The sequence below is a fragment of the Artemia sp. Qi Xiang Cuo genome, chromosome 12 (assembly GCF_049724085.1).
Source record: "Artemia sp. Qi Xiang Cuo chromosome 12, ASM4972408v1, whole genome shotgun sequence".
Taxonomy (NCBI): domain Eukaryota; kingdom Metazoa; phylum Arthropoda; class Branchiopoda; order Anostraca; family Artemiidae; genus Artemia; species Artemia sp. Qi Xiang Cuo.
The window spans coordinates 10332158-10346099 of record NC_142805.1 but is presented as its reverse complement, the minus strand read 5'-3'; the positions used below and the strand labels follow the sequence as shown (position 1 = coordinate 10346099).

The window sequence follows — 13942 nt, the reverse complement described above, 5'->3', positions numbered from 1 at the left end:
ACCAATCAATATGTTTCTCTGGGCGTAAGGGAGGCTTGAACCGCCACTGTATAAAAGTAAATCTTATGTAAATTTGGAACTAGTAAAACTAACACGGTTTGAAATTAAATTTCCTGTTTGATTTGGAACAATTCACTTAATTATATTATAGTAAAATGAGGTTTATTTTTAAAGAATTTTTTGTTTGTGCGCTAAGAATTTATTCTTTTTTTTTTCTTTTTTTATGGATTATTAACAAGACGCTTTTGTATAGTCATATGAGTGTAGTTAAATCCCGGCTTTCTTGTGGAACCGGGATTCCATCCTACTAATTCAATTTATAATACGAAGAGCTTTAAAACTATTCGTTAAAACTTAAACTAAAACTACAAGTGCTCTATCTATCTTATTTGACAAACGAATTCCTTTCTTCTTTTTCAGGTTCCGAGCTTCCATGCAAAAGTAACTCATACCCAACCTTTAATACTTGAACCTTTTCCTTTTCTTCCTGACCCCATTAAACCTAAGAAGGAAACAAAAAAAGTTGCACCTCTCGTTAAACCCAAAAAATTCATCAAAGGGGAATTCCGTGAATCTGATTATGAGAGTGACTATGATGGAAGAATTCGACCAAAATGGGCACCGTCTGACTCCGATACAGAAGATCTTATGTATCGACCTATACGACCTCACTTAGAAAACAGGAAAAAGGTGCATATTCAAAAACAAAAGGAAGCAATACCACCCACTGAGTTTGAAGTCCCACTGGAACCTACTGGAGTGTACCGTCCTAACATTGATATCAAAGAACGTATTCACCCTGAAGGTCAAGAAGCAGATACAAAAGAGGCGCCCTTAAATACATCACATATTCGCTCTCAAGAGTCAAATATTCTGCCTGAATCCCAAGATCCTGCTTCACAGTATAGATCCCCTGCTCTTCCCTCTCAAAAAATTAAAAAAGCTGCTCCACCTCCAGGTCTTCCAGCAGATACACAAGAGGTGCCCTTAAATACATCGTATATTCGTTCTCAGGAGTCAAATATTCTGCCTGAATCCCAAGACCCTGCTCCACAGTATAGATCCCCTGCTCCCCCGTCTCAAAAATTTAAAAAAGCGGCTCCACCTCCAGCTCCTCAAATATTCTTAGAGAGTCTGCCCACATTAGGTGTCGAGACTGCCCAGAAAATGAAGATGAGAGAAGCCACTGCCAATTCTCTACGTTTTGTTTCTGTTGAACAAACAACGAGGGTTATTAAGCTTGACAATGGAAGCGATAAAACGAAGCGAAAATCTGCTAGAAATAGCATAGAATTGAGCCAAAAAAAAATTGACCCAGATAGCGACGGAGAAGGGGAAAGGAAAAGAAAACAAAGACAAGAGGAAATTATACTGGAACCGTTTCCTTTTACTCCTGATCCTCCTCGTCCCCGAGCACCTAAAGGTAAATCTAGTTTTTATCCTGAATTTTGGAAATTTAAAATAAAAGACATTGGAGTTAAAAATCGTTTTCTAGAAAAAATTTTTTTTTGTTATTTTAAATTAGGTAGTTGCTAGCGTCGTGATTGAGGTAGTCGAGGTGGTATAGCCTTATGACTGAAACTTCCAGAGGCTTTGAGTAACTGATAATGAGCTAATTCCTGACAATTGAGTTAACAATACTTCTACTACTTTCTGTAAAATACCATATAAAGTTTGTTTTGTAAAGAATCTTTTTTACCGTGTTTACAAAAGCTACCTTTTAGCATCAATGCTTCCCTCTTTCCTATCAACCATCGAAATGTGAAGACTATACCGGGATACCAATTTTTGATTATTCATTACCAAAAAGAGATTCAAAAATTACTTTTCGCATTGCTTACTACGCTATCCCAAATAGCTTTGGCCCCTGTCCGATGTTATTTCTGGTTACCGTCCTGCTTATTGGAATAAGAAATAAAGTTAATGAGCAAGGATAAATGGCTTTTAAGAATATAACTAAAGCCAATTTAAAAGCGATTGAAAACTGAAGGTAACACTCATTTTGGCAGAATTCAGATAGGTATAGACCTCACATGTATGCAATCTTAAAACCCGAGAAATATGAAAATGGCTTATCTAGTATCTTGAAAATATTTTCAGTGTTTGCTGTGCTCGTGGGACGTTTTGTGATTGCTCTGGACAAATTATTAGACTAGGCCTCTCCGGTTGAAAGGAAAAAAAAACCATTTGAACCACACATGTAAATAAAAGAAATGTATTTTCTTCGTATTTCGTTGCAAAGCAGAGTAAAATGTCATATTTTTTAAAGCCTAAGCTTAAAGGTGAAGAGTAAAATAATTTTATATTGCCTTCCATCTATTGTTTTTTGTCCATAAATAAGAAATTCCACGATATAATAAAATTAAGGGTAGCAGAGCCGTCCTAGCCGAGTAGTTAGCGCTTCTGACTTATAATCTTGAGGTCAGGGATTCGAATCCTGGTGTCACTGGCTATTTTGGTTAGGCATGGGAGTCTGCGTTTTAACCATGTAAGCTCAACCAGAGTTGACCCAGCTCTAGATGGGTACCTAGAGAAATCTGGGGGAATAACACAGGAAGCGTTGGATTATTTGCCCCCAACCACGCATTACACTCCCGGCCGAAGGCATTGAATCAGGAGATCGGTACCTCCGCAACGCAGACCATTAGTCAGCATGTGATTTTTTTTTTAATAGAAAAAAGTTAGGAAGGACGAAAAACAACAATTTTCTGGCAGTTAAACAAATCAGATAAACAAAGAGCCTAGAAACGCTCCTTCAAGACCTCTTCAGTGTTAATTCCTTGTATTTAGACTACAAACATATTTCTTTTCTCTTCACAGTCTAGGGAACGCGTTTAACATTTTTAAAAACTTAGTGTACCTTTTTGATTTATGTATCGGCTTGACTAGTGTTCTAAATATTCTAAGGCTAGATCTTTTAAGCGTGGATATTATTTAGCAATGAAGACGGGTTGGCGAAGGGTCCTTAGCAAATTGTGTGATTCTCTTTTCTTTGTTTTGTTTCGAAGGCTGAAAATTAGCGTCGTTGGTTTTTCATTTTTGTCGAAAACTCGTGTCTTAATTTTATCTGTTTACTTTTTCAGTTTTTCAGCTTCATTGATTTCAAGGTTTATTCGACTCCTTTCTTTTCTGTGTTTTGAAGTTAGTCCTTTGTTTATTTTTCTTTTTATCCTACTTAATACTAAAGACAGCTTAATTAAAGTTTCTGCAAAAATCTCTACTTATTCTTCTGTTGTGCTTATGTTTTTCTATGCTTTTCCCTACTTTCTGTGTTTTTCTTCACCAACTGAAAATTTATTTCGTTGGTTTTTTCACTATATAAAATCAGATAGCAGCATTACAGGTGATAGTCAGAATCTGAAAAAAATACATAGCAACAGCATAGCAAAATATCCAAAATTAGAAAACAGCATTACAGTGGATTGCCAAGATCTAAAAAATATCATGTAGCAGATTATATAGCATGAACATAGCAGTATAGTCCTTCTAATGAATTCTATGGGGCCCCCGTACCAACCAGGTTTCTGGTAGGTATAATCTGGTTTGGTAGGTACAATCTGGTTAGGTGGGTATAATCACATTGCCTATTCAAAGGTAGCGTTCAATTTAAACTGTATCAATTATTTTATTCAAGTTGTTCTAAACAAGTATTGTCTATAACATAATTTACGTAGGTTAAACTTCCGGTGGTTAAGAAAGCATAACGAGTAATTAAAGTATGAGAAATGGAATGCTATAATTAGAATGGTTTTAAGTTGAAAATTGTGACGTAAAAATAACTCAGTTATTTGCTTGCGTGTATAGGAATTCCCATGTTATTTGCTTGCCTGTATTTTGTGTTAAATAAGTAGTTTTTGTATCTTTTAAAAGAGCTTTAAGGGGTTTGAGAGACTCTGTTGCCTGATTCAGTGTTATTTTTCTTTGATTAGTGCTATATAAAAACAAATTTTTTTTTTTAAATAATTAGTTCTTGTATGTTTTAAAATATAGTTAAGTGGTTTGAGAGACTCTGTTGACTGATTTCGTAGGGTTTTTATTTAATTAGTGACCATTAAAAAATATGTTTTTGTTTTAATTAATTATTTACTGTATCTTTTAAAAGATCTTTAAGGGGGTTGAGAGACTCTGTTGCCTGATTCCGTGTGGTTTTTATTTAATTAGCGAACATTAAAAAAGAATTGTTTGTTTTATAAAAGTAGTTTTTGTATCTTTTAAAACAGCTCTAAGGGGGTTGAGATACTCTGTTGCCTGATTCCGTGTGGTTTTTATTCACTTTTTGCAAATAAAAAACTAACTTTTTGTTTTAAATAAGCAGTTATTTTATATTTTAAAATAGATTTAAGGGATCTGAGAGACTCTGTTGCCTGATTCGGTGTGGTTTTTCTTTACTTTATACCAATTAAAAACGAAATTTTTGTATTAAATAAATATTTCTTGTATCTTAAAATAACTTTGAGAGTATTGAGAAGCTCTGTTGTCTGATTCAGTGTGGTTTCTCTTTACTCAGTGCTTATTCAAAACGAAATTTTTGTTGTAAATAAGTAGTTATTGTATCTTTTAAAAGAAATTTACTGGTTTTGAGAGACTCCGTTGCCTGATTCCGTGTAGTTTTTATTAACTTGATACCCATTAAAAAAAAAATTTAGTATTCTGTCAAAGAAATAATTCTTGTACGTTTAAAAATATCTTTACAGGATTTGAGAGACTCTCCAATGCTGAAGATATCAGTAAATACACTCGATATCCTAAAAGGGTTTAATTCAAACTTTTTTTAAAACTTCAAAATTTTTAGATTTTATTTATTTTTTTATTTTTGTACATAACTTAAAATATCAAAATATGATTAAAGTTCTAACAAATGCGCTCTGTGATTGGTCAGAGACATGATGTGACTTTCCCACTGGTATTCTATGACCGGTTATTGACACAAACTACTATCGTTCATTTAATAAATAAGGATTTTTTTACTCATTTTAATTATAAACAAGTAATTAATATATTTAAAAAAAAAGTGAAGATGGAGCATGTTAATAAAGTGTGTTTACATAACAAGGTTATTGTAGCATTGAATTACGACAAAGAAAAGTATTTAAACTTTGAAACAAGTACAGATGGTAGCGCTATTGGAAATGTATGCATGCATTGTCATGACAGTAAGGAATTAAATGTCTTTGGAATACCGAAAAAATTCAACTCTTATGTTGGTGTTTATGTGAGATTAATATCTCCAGAGAAGATTGTGCTCAAAGAGAATGCCAACATAAAAATAATCATTGATTATAGAGGAAAACTCCTTGCTACTGTTGCAGGTAACACATTACCTACTGATACATCCAATCGTCACCTTTCGGGTATTAGCATTCAACGGAAGATCAATAAAAAAAAGGCCTGCTCTTCTACTAATATCGTAAACCATATCTTGTCTACGTGCCGAAACTGTTACCTCTGTAAAAATAATGTGATAATAGACAGTGAAACTGCCAGAAAAATAAAAAGGGCATTGTCAGAAAATATCACTATGGGATATAAAGGTGAGTCGGTGAAAAACAAAGCACCTGCAAACGTTAATGTCATTGATCAAACAGTCATTGAACCAAATAATACCAAAGACGAAAAGCATATTGGGCCTTTATATGACACACCAGTAAAAATTGTGAATGACTTAAAATGGAATAATAATTATTCTAATGATTACGAACTAAGAGAAGACAATAGCTATAATATCAAGAGAGAACATGGTGAACTATTTTATGGAACAGATTCAAAGTGTCCAAAGTTAATCATTGATATTAATAATGTATCATAATATATTTTTTGTATTAATATTCTACATAGCATTATTTCATTAAAAATATATTTTGCATTACATTGTTATGTGTTCATTATTTTTAGAGTAAGCTAGCATATCAAACGTTTAGAATGTCTAATAAAACGTCGGAGATGTAAGAAAAGGAATTTGCATTCATCTATTGTCAGACACATGGGATAACATTGACAAAATCTTGGTATCAGAATGAATAAATTATTTATCAACATCCGTTAATGGATATGTCATTATGAAAAAATTGTAAGTAAGTAAGTAAGTAACAAACTCTTTCTTGAATTCACCTCTTTGTTACACAATACAGAAATTTAATTAAGTAAATTATGAAAAAAAAATTATTAGTAAGTAGCAAACTCTTTCTTGAAGTCACTTCTTGGATAAACAATGCATAAATTTACTTTAAAGAAATTATCAAAAATTGTAAGTAAGTTAAAAATTCTTTCTTGAATTCACCTCCTTGATAAATAAAAAAGACATTTCATTCAAGAAATTATGACAAATTCATAGTAAGTAACAAACTCTTTCTCGAAGTCACCTCTTGGATACACAATGCAGAAATTTATTATTTCTTGAATTCACATCCTGGATAAATAAAAAAGACATTTAATTCAAGAAATTATGACAAAATTAATTGTAAGTAACAAACTCTTCCTCGAAGTCACTTCTTGGGTACACAATGCAGAAATTTCATTTAAGAAATTTGAAAAAATTTTAAGAAAGTAACAAATTCTTTCCTGAAGTCACCTCTTGGATACACAATGCAGAAACTTCATTTAAGAAGATATAAATAAAAATGTAAGTAAGTAAGTAACAAATTCTTTCTTGAAGTCACCTCTTGGCTACACAATACAGAAATTTCATTAAAGAAATCTTGAAAAAATTGTAAGTACGTAGTAAATTCTTTCTTGAATTCGCCTCCTTGTTAAATAAAAAAGACAGTTCATTAATGAAATTATGAAAAAATTGTAAGTAAGTAGAAAATTCTTTCTTGAATTCACCTGCTGGATAAACAAAAAGACATTTCGTTCAAGAAATTATGAAAAAATTCCAAGTAAGTAACGAACTCTTTATTGTTTTCATAACTTAGATACACGATGTAGAAATTTAATTCAATAAATTATGAGAAAATTCTCAGTAAGTAACAATTTCTTTCTTAAAGTCAACTCTTGGATACACAATACGGAAATTTCATTTAAGAAATTATGAAAAAATTGTAATCAAGTAACAAACTCTTTCCTGAAATCACCTCTTGGATACACAATGCAGAAACTTCATTTAAGAAACTATGAAAAAATTGTAAGTAACTAATAATTTCTTTCTTGAAGTATCATCATTTCTACATAGTTTATAAATACAATTAAAGAAAATTATGAACATATATTAAACAGATAGCAGACTTTAACCGGAATTATCCTGCCTTAATAAAGCACTGACATTTAGTTCAATAAAGTATGACAAAACAAGCTGTTGGCAAAAATCTCTTATTAGTGTTCACGACTTAGATATACTGCTTATACATTAAATTAAAGAAATTATGTTAACATTCTCAGTAAGTAACAATTTCTTTCTTGAAGTCAACTCTTGGATACACAATAGGTAAATTTCATTCAAGAAATTATGAAAATATTTGTAAGTAAGTAACAAACTCTTTTTGTTTTCACCTCTTGGATATACAGTACAGATACTTCATTCAAGAAATTATGAAAAAATCGCAAGTAAGTAACTTTTTTTTCTCTTTATCACAAACAATTTTCACTTAGCTACACGATTTAGAAATTTAATTCAGAATAGTTTTATTCATTTCATTAAATTATGAAGAAATTTTAAGTAAGTAACACTCGCTTTCTTGAATTCGCTTCCTGAACACAATACAGATATTTAATTCAAGAAATCATAATAAAATCGCAAGTAAGTAATAAAATCTTTATTGTTTTCACCTATTGGATACATAATACTGAAATTTCATTCAAGAAATTATGAAGGAATTGTAAATAGGTAACACACTCATTTTACCTCATGGATACACAATGCAGAAATTTAATTTAAGAAATTATCAAAAATTGTAAGTAAGTATTAAATTCTTTTATGAATTAGCCTGCTGGGTCAATAAAAAAGACAGTTCATTAAAGAAATTATGAAAAAATTGTAAGTAAGTAGCAAATTCTTTCTTGAATTCACCTGCTGGATAAACAAAAAAGACATTTCGTTCAAGAAATTATGACAAAATTCCATGTAAGTAACAAACTATTTATTGTTTTCATGACTTAGATACACGATGTAGAAATTTAATTCAAGAAATTATGAAAAAATTCTCAGTAAGTAACAATTTCTTTCTTGAAGTCAACTCTTGGATATACAATGCGGATATTTCATTCAATAAATTATGAAAAAATTGTAAGCAAGTGACAAACTCTTTCCTGAAGTCCCCTCTTGGATACACAATACAGAAATTTCATTAAAGAAACTATGAAAAAATTGTAAGTAAGTAGCAAATTCTTTCTTGAAGTCACCTCTTGGATACACAATACAGAAATTCCATTAAAAAAAATTATGAAAAAAATGGAAGTAAGTAGCGAATTTCTTCTTTAAGTAAATTGCTGGATGAACAAAAAGACATTTTGTTCTAGAAATTATGACAAAATTATAAGTAAGTAACAAACTCTTAATTGTTTTCACGACTTATATATACGATGTAGAAATTTAATTCATAAAATTATGAAGAAATTCTCAGTAAGTAACAATTTCTTTCTTGAAGTCAACTCTTGGATACACAATACGGAAATTTCATTCAAGAAATTATGAAAATATTTGTAAGTGAGTAACAAACTCTTTTTGTTTTCACCTCTTAGATATACAGTACAGATACTTCATTCAAGAAATTAGGAAAAAAATCACAAGTAAGTAACTTTTTTTTCTCTTTATCACAAACAATTTTCACTTACCTACACGATGTAGAAATTTAATTCAAGAAATTATGAAAAAATTCTCAGTAAGTAACAATTTCTTTCTTGAATTCTACTCTTGAATACACAATACGGAAATTTCATTCAATAATTTCATGACTTAGCTACACGATGTAGAAATTTGATTCAAGAAATTATGAAAAAATTCTCAGTAATTAACAATTTCTTTCTTTAATTCAAATATTTGATACACACTATGAAAATTTCATTCCAGAAATGCAGAAAAAATTGTAAGCAAGTAACAAACTCTTTCGTAACAAACTCTTTCCTGACTTAAATTCTTGGATACACATAGCAGAAACTTCTTTTAAGAAACTATGAAAAAATTGTAAGTACGAAGCTGAGTCTTTCTTGAAGTCACCTCATGGATACACAAAACAGAAATTTCATTAAAGAAATTATGAAAAAATTGTAACTAAGTAGCAAATTTTGTCTTGAATTCACCTGCTGGATAAACAAAAAGACATTTCGTTCAAGAAATTATGACAAAATCCTAAGTAAGTAACCACCTCTTAATTGTTTTCACGACTTACATATACGATTTAAAAATATAATTCAATAAATTATTAAGAAATTCTCAGTAGGTAACACACTGTTTTTTTGATTTTAACTCTTGGATATACAGTACAGATACTTCGTTCAAGAAATTAAGAAAAAATCGCAAGTAAGTAACTTTTTTTTCTCTTTATCACAAACAATTTTCACTTAGCAACACGATGTAGAAATTTAATTCAAGAAATTATGAAAAAATTCTTAGTAAGTAACAATTTCTTTCTTGAAGTCAACTCTTGGATACACAATACGGAAATTTCATTCAAGAAATAATGAAAATATTTGTAAGTAAGTAACAAGCTCTTTGTTGATTTCACCTCTTGAATATAAAGTACATGTACTTCAGTCAAGAAACACGATTAAACACGTTTTAAATGTGCATGCTCGTTTCTTGCCTTTTCTCGTCATCATTTTAAACGAGCGGGAAGTCACCACTCATTCTAAGACATTCCAAAAGAGTAAGTAGCGCAAAATCTCGACGTCTTCATCCAGTATGGTTTTTTTAGCTCTATCTTTGGATACAGCCCAGCCTCTATTTCTGACCGTTTAAGTTTTGATGTTAGTGTTGTCAGTCAAAAGCTATGACCTTGAGAAAACAGCTTGACAAAATTGCCTGATCATCGAAAAATTGGAGAAATTTCCTCCAAAAGTCGACAGGAATACCCCCCTCCAGCGCTGTCTCGGTTATGTTGAATAAAACATGCAAACCCGGCATAGCTTTATTTCATCTTTAAGTTTAATTTAGACGAGGTTACGGGCGCGCACGTAACCTCGTCTAAATTAACCTTAAAAATGAAATAAAGCTATTTCGATAATCAGGCAATTTTGTCAAGCTGTTTTCTCAAGGTCATAGCTTTTGACTGACAACAATAACATCAAAACTTAAACGGTCAGAAATAGAGGCTGGGCTGTTTCCAAAGATTTAGCTAAAAAACCAGTCTGGTTGAAAACGTGGAGTTTTCGTACTGCTCACTTTTTTGCAATGTTTAGGAACCCGTGGGGGATTCCCGTTTATTGGGAAAGGTGCCAAGGAAAAGCAAGCAAATAGCATGTAGTTTCAAAACGTGTTTAATCGCGTTTCATGAATGAAGTATCTGTACTGTATATTTAAAAGGTGAAATCAATAAAGTGCTTGTTACTTACTTACAAATGTTTTCATAATTTCTTGAATGAAATTTCCGTATTGTGTATACAAGAGTTGACTTCAAGAAAGAAATTGTTACTTACTGAGAATTTTTTCATAATTTCTTGAATTAAATTTCTACATCGTGTTGCTAAGTGAAAATTGTTTGTGATAAAGAGAAAAAAAAAGTTACTTACTTACGATTTTTTCATAATTTCTTGAATGAAGTATCTGTACTGTATATCCAAGAGGTGAAATCAAAAAAAGAGTGTGTTACTTACTGAGAATTTCTTCATAATTTCTTGAATTAAATTTCTACATCGTATATCTAAGTCGTGAAAACAATTAAGAGTTTGTTACTTACTTAGAATTCTGTCATAATTTCTTGAATGAAATGTCCTTTCGTTTATCCAAGAGGTGACTTCAAGAAAGAATTTGTTACTTACTTACAACTTTTTAATAATTTCTTTAATGAAATTTCTGTATTGTGTATCCAAGAGGTGAATTCAAGAAAGAATTTGTTACTTACTTACAATTTTTTCATAGTTTCTTACATGAAGTTTCTGCATTGTGTATCCAAGAGGTGACTTCAGGAAAGAGTTTGTTACTTACTTACAATTTTTTCATAATTTCTTAAATGAAATTTCCGCATTGTGTATCCAAGAGTTGACTTCAAGAAAGAAATTGTTAATTACTGAGAATTTTTTCATAATTTCTTTAATCAAATTTCTACATCGTTTATCTAATTCGTGAATTTATTGAATGAAATTTCCGTATTGTGTATTCAAGAGTTGAATTCAAGAAAGAAATTGTTACTTACTTAGAATTTTTTCATAATTTCTTGAATTAAATTTCTACATCGTGTTGCTAAGTGAAAATTGTTTGTGATAAAGAGAAAAAAAAAGTTACTTACTTACGATTTTTTCATAATTTCTTGAATGAAGTATCTGTACTGTATATCCAAGAGGTGAAATCAAAAAAAGAGTGTGTTACTTACTGCGAATTTCTTCATAATTTCTTGAATTAAATTTATACATCGTATATCTAAGTCGTGAAAACAATTAAGAGTTTGTTACTTACTTAGAATTTTGTCATAATTTCTTGAACGAAATGTCTTTTTGTTTATCCAGCAGGTGAATTCAAGAAAGAATTTGCTACTTACTTACAATTTCTTCATAATTTTCTTTAATGAAATTTCTATATTGTGTATCCAAGAGGTGACTTCAAGAAAGAATTTGTTATTTACTTACAATTTTTTCATAGTTTCTTACATGAAGTTTCTGCATTGTGTGTCCAAGAGGTGACTTCAGGAAAGAGTTTGTTACTTGCTTACAATTTTTACATAATTTCTTAAATGAAATTTCCGTATTGTGTATCCAAGAGTTGACTTCAAGAAAGAAATTGTTAATTACTGAGAATTTTTTCATAACTTCTTGAATTAAATTTCTACATCGTTTATGTAAGTCATGAAATTCTTGAATGAAATTTCCGTATTGTGTATTCAAGAGTTGACTTCAAGAAAGAAATTGTTACTTACTGAGATTTTTTTCATAATTTCTTGAATTAAATTTCTACATCGTGTAGCTAAGTGAAAATTGTTTGTGATAAAGAGAAAAAAAAAGTTACTTACTTGCGATTTTTTCATAATTTCTTGAATGAAGTATATGTACTGTATATCCAAGAGGTGAAAACAAAAAGAGTTTGTTACTTACTTACAAATATTTTCATAATTTCTTGAATGAAATTTCTGTATTGTGTATCCAAGAGTTGACTTCAAGAAATAAATTGTTACTTACTCAGACTTTTTTCATAGTTTCTTGAACTAAATTTCTACATCGTATATCTAAGTCATGAAAACAATTAAGAGTTTGTTACCTACTTATAGTTTTGTCACAATTTCTTAAACAAAATGTCTTTTTGTTTACCCAGCAAGTTAATTCAAGAAGAAATTCTCTACTTACTTACAATTTTTTCATAATTTTCTTTAATGAAATTTCTGTATTGTGTATCCAAGAGGTGACTTCAAGGAAGAATTTGTTATTTACTTACAATTTTTTCATGGTTTCTTAAATGAAGTTTCTGCATTGTGTATCCAAGAGGGGACTTCAGGAAAGAGTTTGTTACTTGCTTACAATTTTTTCATAATTTATTAAATTAAATTTACGTATTGTGTATCCAATAGTTGAATTCAAGAAACAAATTGCTACTTACTGAGAATTTTTTCATAATTTATTGAATGAAATTTCTACACAGTGTATCTAAGTCATGAAAAAAATAAATAGTTTGTTACTTACTTAGAATTTTGTCATAATTTATTGAACGAAATGTCTTTTTTGTTTATACAGCAGGTGAATTCAAGAAATAATTTGCTACTTACTTACAATTTTTTCATAATTTCTTTAAAGAACTGTCTTTTTTATTTACCCAGAAGTCGAATTGAAGAAAGAATTTGCTAGTTACTTACAATTTTTTATAATTTCTTAAATGAAATTTCTGCATTGTTTATCCATAAGGTAACATGAGTGTGTTACCTATTTACAATTCCTTCATAATTTCTTGAATGAATTTTCGGTATTTTGTATCCAATAGGTCAAAACAATAAAGACTTTATTACTTACTTGCAATTTTATTATGATTGCTTGAATTAAATATTTGTATTGTGTCCAGGAAGCGAATTCAAGAAAGCTAGTGTTACTAACTTACAATTTCTTCATAATTTAATGAAATTAATAAAACTATTCTGAATTAAATTCTATATCGTTTAGCTAAGTGAAAATTATTTTTGATAAAGAGAAAAAAAAGTTACTTACTTGCAATTTTTTTCATAATTTCTTGAATGAAGTATCTGTACTGTATATCCAAGAGGTGGAAACAAAAAGAGTTTGTTACTTACTTACAAATATTTTCATAATTTATTGAATGAAATTTCCTTATTGTGTATCCAAGAGTTGACTTCAAGAAAGAAATTGTTACTTACTTAGAATTTCTACATAATTTCTTGAATTAAATTTCTACATCGTATATCTAAGTCGTGAAAACAATTAAGAGTTTGTTACTTACTTAGAATTTTGTCATAATTTCTTGAACGAAATGTCTTTTTGTTTATCCAACAGGTGAATTCAAGAAGGAATTTGCTACTTACTTTTCAATTTTTTCATAATTTCTTTAATGAAATTTCTGTATTGTGTATCCAAGAGGTGACTTCAAGAAAGAATTTGTTACTTACTTGCAACTTTTTCATAGTTTCTTAAATGAAGTTTCTGCATTGTGTATCCAAGAGGTGACTTCAGGAAAGAGTTTGTTACTTGCTTACAATTTTTTCATAATTTCTTAAATGAAATTTCCGTATTGTGTATCCAAGAGTTCACTTCAAGAAAGAAATTGTTACTTACTGAGAATTTTTTCATAGTTTCTTGAATTAAATTTCTACTTCGTCTATCTAAGTTATGAAAACAATAAAGAGCTCGTTACCTACTTGGA

At 30.0% G+C, this 13942-nt stretch overlaps 1 protein-coding gene across 3 annotated transcripts in view; it reads left to right on the top strand.

Annotated features, from left to right (window-relative positions):
* zormin (spectrin and immunoglobulin domain-containing protein zormin) overlaps nucleotides 1-13942 on the top strand; it is a 168240-nt gene that overhangs the window by 119796 nt on the left and 34502 nt on the right. For all 3 annotated transcript variants that reach the window (XM_089097975.1, XM_089097974.1, XM_089097976.1), the window contains exon 11: nucleotides 421-1423. In XM_089097975.1, coding sequence (XP_088954101.1) covers nucleotides 421-1423 — 1003 coding nt within the window. The remainder of the gene's footprint in view (nucleotides 1-420; nucleotides 1424-13942) is intronic.